Source organism: Hippocampus zosterae, chromosome 17, assembly GCF_025434085.1.
Source record: "Hippocampus zosterae strain Florida chromosome 17, ASM2543408v3, whole genome shotgun sequence".
Taxonomy (NCBI): Eukaryota; Metazoa; Chordata; class Actinopteri; order Syngnathiformes; family Syngnathidae; genus Hippocampus; species Hippocampus zosterae.
The window spans coordinates 1,575,689-1,590,285 of NC_067467.1; the positions used below are offsets into that span (position 1 = coordinate 1,575,689).

At 45.2% G+C, this 14,597-nt stretch overlaps 1 protein-coding gene across 2 annotated transcripts; it reads left to right on the forward strand.

Annotated features, from left to right (window-relative positions):
• The first annotated feature begins 1,862 nt into the window (after positions 1-1,862).
• Positions 1,863-14,386, forward strand: grb2b (growth factor receptor-bound protein 2b). Of its 2 annotated transcripts, none has more exons than XM_052049931.1 (6): positions 1,863-2,071; positions 3,248-3,494; positions 10,480-10,577; positions 11,509-11,631; positions 11,916-12,099; positions 12,481-14,386. In XM_052049931.1, the coding sequence occupies exons 2-6, from the start codon at positions 3,417-3,419 to the stop codon at positions 12,664-12,666; spliced, it is 669 nt and encodes a 222-aa protein (XP_051905891.1). In that variant the 5' UTR covers positions 1,863-2,071; positions 3,248-3,416; the 3' UTR covers positions 12,667-14,386. The 2 variants fall into 2 exon arrangements, with proteins under 2 accessions (XP_051905891.1, XP_051905892.1); XM_052049932.1 differs by having other exon boundaries at positions 1,865-2,071; positions 11,916-12,084.
• The last annotated feature ends 211 nt before the right edge of the window (positions 14,387-14,597 follow it).

The following is a 14,597-nucleotide window of genomic DNA, read 5'->3' on the forward strand; positions in this document are numbered from 1 at the left end:
AAAACACATGCCAACTTGTAGGTGAGGTTCAAAGAAGACTCGGGCATCTGTCAGCCAACCAACCTGTTCTAAAAATAGCTCACCAGTGATACGTCCGTGTAATTTCATTGTATGCGCGTATCTCATCCAAAAATATTTTGCAGAGATCAAACTTGAGTGTATTTAAGATACTTTGGTAACATTTAATATTAAAATGAAGAGAAGTGAATTGAAAAGTCAAATGTGTGTGTGTGTTTTATTTTCTTGTCTGTGTTTTTGTTTGAATCAAGATGGATGGCTTCCTTTAAATTGGTGTTAGTAATGATCACAAAAAATAAAACAAAGTATGGAGTAGCCGTGTTAAGCATCATCCGTCTAAAACCATGAGGATGCCACCAACGTGAGTCATGCGTGCGGTCAAACTGCATTCCACGGAAATTCCGTGTTTGACAGAATTATCTGACTTTATTCCGTGGATACGCCCAGTTGCAACCCGCATGCATTACTGGGATGGAATAAATGGCCATTAACGTCCATTTGTTTTCTACACTTCTTACATATCCAAAAGTCCATTCACTCTACGAGTAATAATAAGTTAGCCCCTGAGTAGTAAATGAAGCTAAGGAAAATAAAACTACCCATCCTTTGAAGATACCTGCTAGACACATGATGTAGAGGGAACGGGAAGCGATTAGTTGATAGCAGTTTAAGTCAAAATACATTAGGGCTGTGCAGTACCACTTTTTTTTCAAACGGATACCTGGACAAGTCCTCAACAATTGCAACTCACTGGTGCCAAGTAACCAATACCACTAGTCCTTTTGATACATCAAATTTCTATAAAACCATTTTCAGATCATTCTAAAGAAATACTTTTTAATTCTAACAAAAGGTAAAAGAGTCGCTCTGCAATAGATAATTTAAGTTAAAAATTAAGCATTCATTTTGTAATAAATATGTTTTAAGTGCCAAAATCAAAATGACAACAATCAGAGTTTTTGTCTTTGTTCAAAATTAATTGAAGTAAAAAAAAATAGAGTTTTAAAACAAACGTGGCCCCTGAGCGCAAAAAAATGTCCCCTCCCCCACGATGTAGATGAATAATCACACGGATGACAGAGGCGTTTTGGTGGTGACAGTTATGATGGGGGAGAAAAGGGGAACAGTCGGGGCGGGCGGAGTTTCAGTTCCTACAAGCACTGTGTGACATAAAATAAACATCATACGTAGACATTTGTGGGATCATATTGCCCGTTGCTCCGATACGTTAGGCGTTGCGCCATATTGGATGTGTTAGATCTACTGCATCTTCACCTTCCGCTCAAATTCTCTCAACGTTGGACTGCTAGTTATTTTGTATCCATCTTTGAATGTTTTCTCCCAATTTTCACATTTTTGTTTAATTACACTAGCATCCAGTTCACTTTTTTCTTGAGCTCCATATCATTTGGACTGAAAATCAATTTGCAATGCTTTGTAAATGTCTGTAAATTTCACTGTGAAAATTCACAGAACGCAACTACAGTATTGCGGACTTAAAGTATGAGTACTGTTTTCGTGCTTTCTACTGTCTTCGGTATTAATTTGCTTTTAATTGTTGCATGCATTGTTTTGCTGCATGCACAGCACTTTGTACACAGCAGTGGTTGTTTTAAATTGCTCTATAAATACAGCTGAGTTGAGTATCATTGGCGATGTTTTATGTTATGTGTTCTGTTGTATTATTTTTATTTTGTTAGATGTTCTGTAAAGCACTTTGTTACATCTGCAGCTGTTGTGAGATGAAAGCACTAAAGATGTATTGTCTTGTATAATATGGCGTACGACACGGCGCTCAAGTCGGCGATCTACGGTTTGTATGTCTACCGAGGTGACCATCCCTGCTCAGTGAAAGGAAGCGGAAATAAACGTCGCCAAGCTTAAGCTAACGCTCGAGTCAGGCTCCGAGGACGGGCTGGAAGCGATACATGACACACATCGGGGGATTTTTTTGTTGTTTTTCCACCACCAAAACCGAGAACGAGGAGCGGATAACAACGCGATCTGGATTCCATTGTTACGGTGGTAACATCGACACGGAATATATCGAGTGGTGAGTTTCCCCACCCAGTCTTTACGCGTCAAAGTTGTGTACGGCTGTTCCCTTTTCGCGACGCAGGCTAGTCAAGTTAAGTGAGGCTAGAGGGGCTAACCGTGCCACTCTGCTAGCAACAACAGCTTGCGCTCTGGAAAAAAAAGCTGTTTTCTCCCTTGTCAAAATTGCCAACGCGAAGCAAGCGGCAAGTTTCCCCGTCATGTAGCAACGCGTCGCTTGGCTTAAACACGCTTTCACTTGTTGACTAATGTCACCTCTGCCTTAGCTGGTTGTGATAGATTAGTGCGAGTTGGAGAATCACTTGAGTTATTGTTATCCGACCGTTAGCCGGCATGCTAACCTTTTAGCCTCCCAGTTGACTGGGCGCAGTCTTTTGGGGGCTAAAGGCAGAGGTCTGTGGGAATGCTTGGAAGCACGATACCATCCCAAATATGCCGTTTGTGTACATTTACATCCCAGCCGGCACTACTGGGTAAAAACATATCAAGATTAGTGGCAATGAAAGCACGATCGTGCCATTTGAACGCCAGCTCATTCTTTTTATAGACAGATAACAATGATTTGTTCCTAACTTTTCTGACGATCACTTAATAGATGAAACCTGTGATCCGCGGATTGCAGTCATATTTATGTGCTTGCCTTGCGCACTCTTAACGACTTTTCTAGAAGTGTCTCACATCCTCTGTTGTAACGTCTCTGACTCACGTTTAGAACGCTTATACGGTGTGTTTGTTTTATGTATGTATGTATATATATAATACACACACATAAGTGACAATGTTCACTGTTGGCGTGAAACGCGCAAGTCAGGTTTAATGACCTTAGGGATCGTCCGGCTGCATTAGATTGATGCATATCGTAAACAACCTAATGAGATAACGCTGCGTTATCCGTTTAGCAAGTGTAGGTTGCACAAATGTATTACTGACTGCTCTGGATAATCTCCAGTCTGCACAGGTGCTTAGGACTCAACGACAGACAGGCATGGGTGGATTGAATGTCCTCACAAACGCCATTTTACTCATTTTGTAATGCAAAAGCAGTTGCCGTCAATTGTCACGGTTTGCATGAGGATGACACATCGCTGCTTCTTTGGAAGAACGTTTTGCACAAACGTGCATTTTTACCAGGCCCGTCTGTTTTAGTCGGCTTTTTCTCTCCCCATTTTTGCAGGAACCTCGCTGCGACCTTTATGTAAGGTCAACGCCGTAAAGCAACGGGTCACAGACGGGAGGAGAGACTCGGGAGCAAAGCATCTGGAGCTAGGATAAGCGTTGTTTTTATTTTTTGATTCAGTCCCTGAATCCCAACTTGAGCCAAGACGTTATCTCGCACGCACACCATGGAGGCCATTGCCAAATACGATTTCAAAGCGACTGCTGAAGATGAGCTTAGCTTTAAGCGCGGAGAGGTCCTTAAGGTATGTGGAAGTCATTTCTTTTTCATTGGAAGGAATACTTTGTCTGCGTGTCTTTATGTAAGCACTGTTTGAGTGCCAAAAACAAGACATCACAGCGGGTCCTCGGTTTGTTTTATTCCATAAATGCATGCCTTCTGAGGTGATGAACTCGTTTGCATATGAATATGTGGTCACGCAGCACGCTCGCTTACATACTTAAAAAAAAAAACGAAAACTAAAATTAAGTGTTTAAAAATAATTATCATTATGCAATTAAAAACTAACAATGCCGGCCTGACAACGAATTAACACTAAATGACAAGATCATGACTCAAAGCAAAATAAAGACGAACTAGAATTCAAATTCCAGAACTATAATAAGCCTGATTGTGGCTTTTCACTACTCGTGGCCTGGCTTGGTCCCCGCGGCTCTGCAATTATTAGTGTACTTGGTGTCCACTATTTCCACAGTAGAGTGCATAGCTATGTTTTTACTGAATGCGCAGAAATCAATGCAACAGCGGAAGGTCCAAATCTTCAAACACAATCTATATTTAATCCATCATTCGCAACTGGTAAACTGCCACAATATTTAGTGTGGCTTATGAGCGTAACACTTTCTATTTTTTCCCTTTTGCTTTTTGTGTCGGTTGCCCCAGAAATAAAAGAATAATAGTGATGCCACGGTAAAATTGTGTGCTCAACATTGAAGCAGGAATTGAGTTCATTGTCGCATCGAAAAAAATCTGGCTGTCTTGCAAGTCGCAGGTGAATTGTATGTTTTCCTTAAAATGTTCTGTTTGAGTCCACTGTACACTCAATGATTCAACTGCCAAGAATGTTTATTTAAATTAGCATTTTAAATCTTGCATGTCATCGTCATTCTCCAAATTTATATTGCTCCTCGAACTTGCATTTTCTTTTCCTTTTCAAGTTATTTCTAGAGAGAAGTTGAGTCTAAAATAGACTGCCATCATACTGCCCCCGGCGCGGTCGGCGATTCATCCGAATCATTTGTTGGATGCTTTCCCCGTCGGACTAATTTGCTTTGAGAAGCAGGCCCAGCGTTCTTCCCAACTCTGTCGGATTGAATCCTCCTTTCTTTCGCTCTTTCATCTTCTTGAGCCCGTTTCCCCTCTTGCTCTCGTTTCCTCGCCTTCTAACTGCGGCCATCCTTTACAGCTCTGTCTGACCGAGACAGATGCACGGTGGGAAGAAAATGAAACCATGTTATGTAACTTGTAACGACATTTTCAGGACTTTCTCTTTCAAAGGAAAGCTGTACCTTTTAGTAGCATTTTATTGGGCAACCCGAGTGATTAAACCTATTATCACGACGTCATCCTTACAGGCCAGTTGCAATTGACACCTGATCAATAGCAATAGCTATTAGCAATAGCTGTAGACGGCAGAGACTTGGGTCTGACGTGAGATTTGTGCCACGATTACAAGCACCAAAGATAACGTTTGGATCACACGGGTGTTTTACGACCAAATATTTTCAATGATATTGTTCCTCTTCATAGTTGTTTTATCTTTAAAACATGTAGTTGTTTTTAATTGATCTTCTATTTTATGTCAACCATATTGCCCAAGCTACTTGTGTGCGCAACAACCAACACCGCTTGCCCAGATACAGATATGATCAGACGGACCGAAACTGCGCATGTGCTCCGCGACGCTGAAATCCGGCTTTCGGCGGACAAATTGGTTCTCGGCGGCGCCAACGTTTATGCGGTCAAGGCTAGCCGTAGTCCGATTCTGACGCATCCGGCCATGGCCAAGGTTCTTTGGATCGATCTCGAATTCATTGAACTAAAGGTGATCATCGCAGAGTTGTACGTGGACCGCACGTGTCCTCGCAGCCGCGCGGCCCAACGGAGATTCGTGCATCTGAGAGAGGTTTCTGTGGCCACGGGTTAAGATGTAAGAAAGGCCCACATTGTCCACTGTCGCCGGGATATTTAGTAATCAGGTTCCGCAACTGGCCTCCAGCGAGCAATCACTGCATCGCTGTGTTTCACAACGGCCGGCCGCCCCGACCGGGCTCCCTTCTAATTTGCAGCTTTGAGTCATTCCCCAACATTTAGTTCTGTTTTGGCCTCTCGTGAGTTATGAAGCAAAGCATCACCTCGAAATATCACAGCTTTGTGCGGGTGAACTGTTATGGGAAGACCACCACATAGAAAAGTGACTTAGATCGTGGTTAGGTTGCCGTATGGACTCCTGCGCCATGTTTTATTTTTTTATTTTTTTTGCTGGATGTTGCCTACCTGCTGTTCTTCATGTTCACGGCCGCCGATGTGGGGGCAAAGCGGGGGACGTCTTACTGCGAAGGTCTGGCCACTGCCCCCCAAGCACTGTGCTCATTTCCTCTCTGAATAAATAAAGATGAACAGCCCATCGAATAAGCTCCTGTCAACAGATCTCGGCGCTCTATGTCAATATTTCTAATTGAAACTCGTTGCGCTCGCCGCGTTTGCTGACTACCCGCCGACTTCTCTACGCCTGGCAAGTGCAATAAGTTAACGATGGCATCGCATCTCTTCAGAGTTGGTGATGATGAGCGCTCCTTTCACCAATGTTTGTGGTATGAACCGGAATTGCAGAAAAAAAAAGTTAAAAGTGTAGCGAAAGGACCCAGTTCATCCATCATTGATGGCATTAAATAAAATAATAAGTGAGGACGAGAACATTCATCGTAAAATCGTATCTCGGCTTGTTTGGAATCCATTTGTAAAGGGCCATGTTGTTTATTTCACACAAAGCATGCTGGGTGTTGAGGGGGAAGTTACCCGGCTGAATGATCAAATCAGGATCTCTTTACGCAAGTCGTTCTTTAGTTATCTACAGTGTCGCTTTCAAAAGCTGCTTCTTTTTTTTTTTTTTTTTAAACAAAGCATAGTTCTCGAGCTTCTCACACTTTGCATCTCTTTTGTGCTTTCTTTTTTCCCCTTTTTCTTTCTTTCTTTCTGTCTGCGTCTCTTTTCTTTCTCTCATTTTCATTTTTTTATTTGCTTTTCGTGCTTTCTTTCCGGCTCTGTAATCAATCAGAAACCAGCAAATATGACATCAGCAGTCATTCGGCCTATTCTCACTCCTTTTCTAAAAATGTTAACCTTTCTTGGCCAATTTATTTTCTTTTTTGGAGTCATTTGCAACTGGCAATTCCCCCCCCCCCCCCCCATCCCAAAACTCTGAGGACAAATGAGGTTTCGAGAGACTGTGTAGTTTGTCCCAACAGTAGTGCAAGTTTATTGTATCTGCTTGCGTTTATATTAATACCACAGCGTAGCTTTTTTCACATCCTGTTTGTGTCGTCCAACCCCCCCCCCCCCCCCCCCTGCAACTTCCTGCATCTCCACAGTCAACTCCAGCAAGCCTTGTCTGCAGCTACCACGGCGTTGTGCTGAAAAACACAAGTTGCCCAACCTCGGCCGTTTTATTCTCCTCGCGTTGGCGTTTTCACGACGAAAGGTTCTTCTCTTCTGCCTCGCTGTCCTTTCTGTGTCACACCGCTTCAACGGGATCCTCGAAAGAAGCTTTTAAGCCTGTTGCCGCCTTACTTTCCATGAAGCCTCTCCGCCCATCCCTGATTAATGGGCCCCACTTTGCCTAATACTCCGGCTATTGATCCCGCTCGATGAAAAGTGGTTTGTCAGCGCTGCCTTTTGAGAGCGAAATGTCAGAAACATCCAAATCCATGCTTTGACTTAACTACGTTGGGACTACGCAAATCTGCTTGTGGGCCTTCAAATGGATGGACAGAATGGTTTAAAAAAACAAAAACGCCTGCTTGCTTATCATGCAGGAGATCACATTTTGGGACGTTGCTGAAAAAGTCGAGGTAAAAGAACTACTAGGAATTTCGTATCTACAGAGGGGCAATGCAGGAGGAGGTAGAAATATTTTGGGGAAATGAGGCGAGGCTTTTTGATCTGTCATTTTTATAGAAATGTATTATATATTTTGTACTTGCACTGTCAGGGCGTTCGCCCGAAGAGGCCGAGTCATGTCAGACGCTTTGCGCTTAACATTGCCGCGAAGCGTATTTGAGGATCTAGAAAAGTGCTTTCTAAATCAGTTGTATCAAATGAATATTATGATTTAAGCAGGGAGGACGGGCTAGTGTTTGACGTAGTCACATGCAGGGCTGGCAGCTCCACCAAGCTCTGTGATTAGACATGCTTGAAATCATTTCCCCCATTGAGGCCGATTCAACGAGAACACCAAAAGGGCGGGGCCAAAGGGGCGGCGGCCCTGTGCGTCCACCTGTAGGGGAACCACCATACAAACACACACACACACACACACACACACACACACACACACATGCGCGCGCTGTCCTTTGCGCGCCACTTGAGTCACTGAGCATTATCCCATTGGTTGGGAGAGTCTAAATCTGTAAAGTAGGCCACATTTTTACCATCTACCACATACTGCGCACCCCGAGGCAGAGTTAATCCTTTGGTGATGGATCCAACAAGGTCGACTGAGGCGCCTTGATTATTATTATTAATTTTTTTTTTTTTTTCAGATAAGGTGAAGTAGATCACGAGCCTTTGAAATAGCTGTCAGGCCGCGTTAGAAGTGGAAAAATCTGTACGTTGGAATTATTCTGCTCTTGTTACCTTAATTTCGTGTTGGTTTACCGTTTTCTGCATGCCCCTTTTAGAAGCGACCGTTTCCTGTGGTCTAAATTGCCAATCGATATCTTACGCGATTTAGTAGAAGGGGTTGCTCTGAGGCCAAAATGAATTCTGAATCTGAATTTGTCTTTCTCCAGCGACCGAGCTCTGTCTCATGCTCGGATTATCTCGCACTAAATCCCTGCTCTGGAATTATTTCCATCCCGTGTGGACTGCACAAGTGCATTTGTCATCTTGTTGTCTCCAACTCCCTCATTTGCGCTTTATTCAGGCTCAACAATTTCCACATATAAATTGCAATTTTTATTTTGTAGTCCTGCGACCGCTACGCAAGTGCGACTTGTGTGTATTCAAATTCCATTGGGTCGCAGAAGCACGTCTGTTCATTCGTGGCTGTGTCGATTCAAGCACTCTAATAATCAAACGTGCGAAAGGAGGTCTGCAGTGGCAGCTGTGGAGAAGATGATCCCCTGGTATGGACCCCCCGACTCTGTCAAATAGCAATTTCGATCTGTTGTGGCCCAATCGGATTAAAAAGACCAAAACAAATAGTCAGCAAAAAGAGAAGGATCCAAATCTTCCGACGGCATGCAGACACGACTCATCCGTAGACATATGGCTGTAGTTGTGCCATTTCGCTATGGTCTGAAAAACTGCCTGCCAAGCAGATATTCGGTTCTGGAGACAGCAGATGAAAAAGCCGACCGATTCCAGTGGCTTTGCTTTGATTATAACCAGGCCTGACCCAAATGGAGGGAAAATGATGCGCTGTTTTCGCCGCTCATTTTGGTAAACACTGCTCTGTCACCGATATCCAGTCCGTTGGGTTTTTTCGGGGCCGTCTCGATGTGGATTATTCAAATCAGATAACCATCTGTGCACTTGGATTTGGTGGGCCTAATGACTCGGTCACAGATTACGCCGCGCTGTCCGTAGGGTGTCATCTTTTTGCACAGGTGGTCTCTTGTTCTGCGGTAAGATGACTTCACTGGCAAATTGACAAGAAAAGCATCGGCGTGTCTTCGCTTAGCTCTCATGACCCCTTTTGTCCTGTTTTGAGACTTAACAGCACATTTGCGCAGGGTCGATCGGTGCTTGCGAGTGGACGATGCTCCCGCCGACGACCTGAGACTACGGTGTCTATTTGCGGCGGTGCCACTGTTTCTGGCTCCTCGAAAAACCAGAACCCGCAGGCGCTCGTACCGCTGACATGCTTCCACCAACTAGTATTTGAAGTCCACTGCCTCAAGCGCTCGGTTAGGTAGACGAGGGTTAGCAGCTGAGAAAAGCAAATGACAGCTGACATTCTGCGAGCTCGTTGCAACAAAAAAAATGACCCCGGGCCACCTGCAATCCGCCGGGGCCAACGGGACAGCTGTCTCGGCCGGGGTGGGGGGAAACGATTCAAGTTTTCAGGGAGAGGGCAAAGCGATCCGGAAAAGGGGGAGAGGCCGAGGACGTCTGATTTTTAACAGCAAGAGATATCGCTGCCCCCCCCCCCCCAAAAAAAACCATCTCTTCCTCTTTTGAATTATGTAGCTGCGATGCGATCAAAGGAAGTCAAGCCTGTGAGCTTGTGAAACGGAGTCATTCGTCAAGGCAGGATTCTGCTTCCTTGGGTTGAGATTAATACGATCAAGCCGCTCAGAGTCTCAATCGTGTGACTGCCTGACTTTTGTCACGCATTCATGCTCATCTGCATCACAATGACTGCTTCTGCGTTTTTTTTTTGTTGTTTTTAATTGCTTAGGCTGCAAGAAAGCGGGTGTGCTCAACATGCCAGTGAAGTGAAATGAAACGACGGCACTCGTGCCTACTTTTGAGAGCAAAAAGACCTTTTAGACAAAAGTGAATGCGAACTGCAACAATGGTACCGACATTCTTAGCCCCATAAGTAAAAAGGTCTGCGTTCTATTTTTGAACGGGGCGAGAGGATTATACAGTAAAAACCCACCGGCCGCACGCACGCACACGCCACCAATGATGCAATCCAGAAATATCAACTTGAGGTTGTGGCTGAGGTAACTCCCATCGCTGACTTGATCTGCATTTGTTTCCGCTCATTCTATTCCAAGAATTTCACGTGTTCCCTACTGTACGCTAGTTGTTCACCGTAAATTGTTCGGCAGTCGGCTCATTTGCTGACTGCATCATATTTTTAATAGTAGTTGTTTAAATTAATTAATTAGTTAATTAGTTAATTTTTAATGGTGCTCTGCCGTTTTCATGTCGCGCGTCCGCGTCAAAGGTGAAATTGCCATTCGGGGGGGGACCCGCGTGACGTCGTATGCTTTCCGTTGTTAACGTGATCATGCGTGACGTGAACCACCCCCTTGTTTTTGTTCTGTCATCGACAGGTATTAAATGAAGAGTGTGATCAGAACTGGTACAAGGCGGAGCTCAATGGGAAGGATGGCTTCATTCCCAAGAATTACATCGAAATGAAGGCCCACCCGTAAGTACTTGGGCGCACTGCTCTTGTCATGTTGACAACTTTTCTGCATGCTTGGATTCTCATAGCCATGCCTGCCCCCCCTCCACCCCCACCCATGCAAACGGCCTATGACCCTAATGAGGGCAAGCGGTTCAGAAAGTGGACACACAGTACTGCACAACCACAAAAGCAAACACACTCTGGATAACTCGACTGAGGCTATTTTTCATGTGTTGACTCGCCGTCGTCGGGCCATTGTTGGGCCTTCCATGATCAATTATTAATGAAATTGCCAACAGACTACAACAAATAGTCACGCCCCAAACGTCAGCTCACCAAAAGCAAAACAAAGTGACGTCAGTCGTACTCGCTTGAAAGCTCGACTGCTTTCCGTGTCGGAGGCTGCAGGCTTTTATCTTTAATGAGATATTGACTTTAGCATTGTTGTGCAATGAAACCTTTTTGCCCGCTGGGTCAATTGTTCAGGATGCATTGATACCCCCCCCCACCCCCACCCCCCTCCCCGACCAAGTCTGCATACATGTACTTGCGTGGTCACTTGTTCAGTTGAAACGAGTTAACGACAGAAACATTTCAACGTAGCACATTTACATTTCCGCCCCGATATCGGTCACATTTCAAAGTCCCGATTACACCTGGTTCGTTTTCCATTGGCCGATTTTGATGACACCAAACCCATTTATAAGGACAAAATGGCGAAAAGGCCTTTGTTCCGACGAACCGTGGGAAGTTAACTGCCGCCGCGACCTCGCTCGGGTACAAAATGTACATTGCGGGGTTCCCCTCTGTTGCTTAGCAACACTACTGATGGACTCGTACACGTTTGTGTTTGCGGAGACACGCCGCGCGTACCGGCACAAGAATATCCGTCAAGATGTTTGTATTTCTTGGGGTCCAAACGGTCACCCCAAGTGTTTGTTTTCTCCTCCAGATGGTTCTTTGGGAAGATCCCTCGGGCCAAAGCAGAGGAGATGCTCAACAAACAAAGGCACGACGGCGCCTTCCTCATTCGAGAGAGTGAGAGCGCGCCAGGCGACTTCTCCCTCTCAGTCAAGTGAGTAGCGCCGAACAAACCGGGGTTCGACGTTCTCGACGTCCGTCATCGCTCGCTCTCAGAACAATCAACCAGCTTCACACATTTTCGAGCTCGGGCGGTCTGAGTCATCAACGCGGCCGCTTCCTTATTCTCGTGAAGTCCGAGCCGCGTTCGCCCATTATCTTCTTCTCCAGTATTTGCTTCGTAAACGACCTTACTTCCTCTTCTGCGTTTCCAGTTTGACCTTCCCGAAAGATGCGTCTTATCTCTCTAAATGCTTTTCTGGCCGTGCCCCTTTGCAGGTTCGGGAACGATGTGCAGCACTTCAAGGTTCTGCGCGACGGCGCCGGCAAATATTTCCTGTGGGTGGTGAAGTTTAACTCCCTCAACGAGCTGGTGGACTACCATCGCTCCACCTCCGTCTCCCGTAACCAGCAAATCTTTTTGCGGGACATCGAGCAGGTCCACCAGGTAACGACGAGCACGGTAACTTCCTGTGGAGCTATTTGGATTTGTGCCGTCTTGTTTGTTCGTGAACATTAAAGACAAACGTGATGTAATGAAGCAACAAAATATTTGCATTCAACAAGATTACGCTAGCGTAATGCTAACACAAATTAGCATAGATGTCAATTTCATTTTTCTTTTTCTTCGCCCTGCCGTGGCACACATCCCAGTTGAAATTTGGAAATGTGATTCTAAGTGTGCAGTGTGACATCCCGCCTTAGTCTCATCCGTGTACTGTAATTAAGAGTTACATCAGTCCCCAGTGTTACTGTTCCCGTTTTTTTTTTTCTCCCTTGCTGTGATGCCGCTGCACCTTGGCTAACGCCCGCCCGCTTGTGTTTCCTCGCTCCCACGGGACAGCATCCCACATACGTGCAGGCGCTCTTTGACTTCGACCCCCAGGAGGAAGGCGAGTTGGGTTTCCGACGCGGCGACTTCATCCAAGTGCTGGACAACTCTGACCCCAACTGGTGGAAAGGCGGTTGCCACGGCCAAACGGGCATGTTCCCGCGCAACTACGTCACGCCGGTCAATCGGAACATGTGAAACAGTCCCGCCATGTAAACGGCCATCGCACCACCACCACCACCATCATCATCATCATCATAGTCATCATTCTAGATGTCATCAGAACCTCCACCCTCATCTGATCCCCAAACAACCCCCCTACTCCTCCCCCTCCTCTTCACCAACCCCACAAGAGCAGGAGCAGGAGAGGAAGAATGCAAACGAGTGAAAAGTGAGAGAAAGAGAGATATCCGACAGGAGCGCCGTCATCGGCGGCGTTTTGTGGTGGGTGGCAGCTGAGCAAAATCCACCTTGACTTGCACCGAGAGCCGTGAGCGCCTCGGTGAGGATTGCAAAAGAGAGAACCAAACGATTCGACTCCCCACGAGCCGCTTCTGTCTACTCCTTAACTTCTTAACATTCTGCCGCCTTGTGTTTGCTTTCGCCGCATGTTCTTTTATCGGCCACGTCCGTTTTAAAGGAAAAACACAGGAAAATGTTCCAAAAAAAAAAAAGAAATTGTTTTTAAAAAAAAACCGAAGAAAAAAAATAAGCAAACTGATGCCATATACAGCAAGTTTCCATGTCTACGATGATTGGCTCGTGAGCATTGTACATCAGCCACTGGCTGTATAAATAAATCGACTATAGAGAGAATCCATTTTTAAAGAATATATATATATTATATATTTGTATGTGTTTGTCTGTATTACCTCTCATCACAAATTTGTAACTTATGTTCAATGGTTTGTCTGGATAAGACCTGGTAGCTGTAGAATGTGCTGAATTGTCCTTCCAAGTTTCTATCTGAGAGGTCTCAGATAACGCGGCGTTCCTCGCGCAAGGGAAGTCCACTCGGCACCGGGAGAAGAAACCAATCGAGCTGGAAAGCTCCTGTCGTTGAGCGGCAAGGGTACACAGCCGCGAATGCAAGCCATGTGTGACGTCGCCCCCCCCCCACGCCCCCCCCCCCTCCCTCAAGACATTGCGTTTGTTGCAACCATTTGAATGTACCTGAGTGTTCCCAGATCTTAGCATGAGGGAAGCAGGCCCGAAGAAGTGAACTACGCGGCCGCGCAAGGGAAAACACGCTGTAATGTTAATGCACGTTCATTGGTCCCAAGTTCAGTCCAGCTAGTTGACGTACACACGTTTCTAAAAACTCTCCTCATCATACGTGCGCATAGCATGGGGGGGGGGGGGCCAAGATTGGATAATCGCATGTAAAAAAAAAAAACAGTCGGCAACAGGCACACATGAACACTTCCCAAAATTGTCCATTTTTTGTTGTTCAGATGACAGATCAGCTTAAATGTTGTTGATTTTTGTCAAATGTGGTGTCGAGCACTTGGTTTTGTTTTGTTTTTTTTGGTCAAAGATTTCGATCTCCGTTCTGTCCAGTGTTTGTCCTTGTGTTTTCTGTTTTTTTTTTTTTTCTTGCTCTCTCTGGATAGTGCCTTTCTCTCTGGTGTTTTAGCGTCTCCGACCCCCTCCCTTTTTATGGGGCCTTCCAGTCCTGCAGTGAGAAACAAGTGTACATAATCTAACCTGTCCTTCCACCCGCTCCCACATCGACTCGCCTTCACCTTAGTCCCCACCTCCATGGAACTCTTATTTAAGTGTCTCTCGCCTTGTCTTACCTAATGCTACTGTTCTGGTTCTGCTCCTTTTTCTTTTTTTTTCTTTCTTTCTTTTTTTTTGCTTTTCTTTTTTGTTTATTGTTTTTCAATTAATAAAATGCAATTATTAAAAAATAAAAGGGGGCGTTGTGTATTATTTAGAACCACTGGGTGGGTTATAAAAGGGACAACAAGGCCTCTGTTGGCCTAAGCAGTATCAGAAGTACCTCTATACATCCTTGCTTCTAATATCGGTTCCATGAAATGGTCCGACTTTATTCCCAACAGTCTATTCTCGTCATTTCGCAGCGGTTCTTTCGGTTGCCTTGGTCTCAGTAAACATCAGGCCAG

Excerpts from the sequence above, each read along its gene's own strand:
- grb2b (XM_052049931.1), top strand. The coding sequence starts at position 3,417 with ATGGAGGCCATTGCCAAATACGATTTCAAAGCGACTGCTGAAGATGAG. Across the intron at positions 3,495-10,479 it reads AGCGCGGAGAGGTCCTTAAG|GTATTAAATGAAGAGTGTGA; the intron begins GTATGTGGAAGT and ends TGTCATCGACAG. Across the intron at positions 12,100-12,480 it reads ACCAGGTAACGACGAGCACG|CATCCCACATACGTGCAGGC; the intron begins GTAACTTCCTGT and ends CCCACGGGACAG.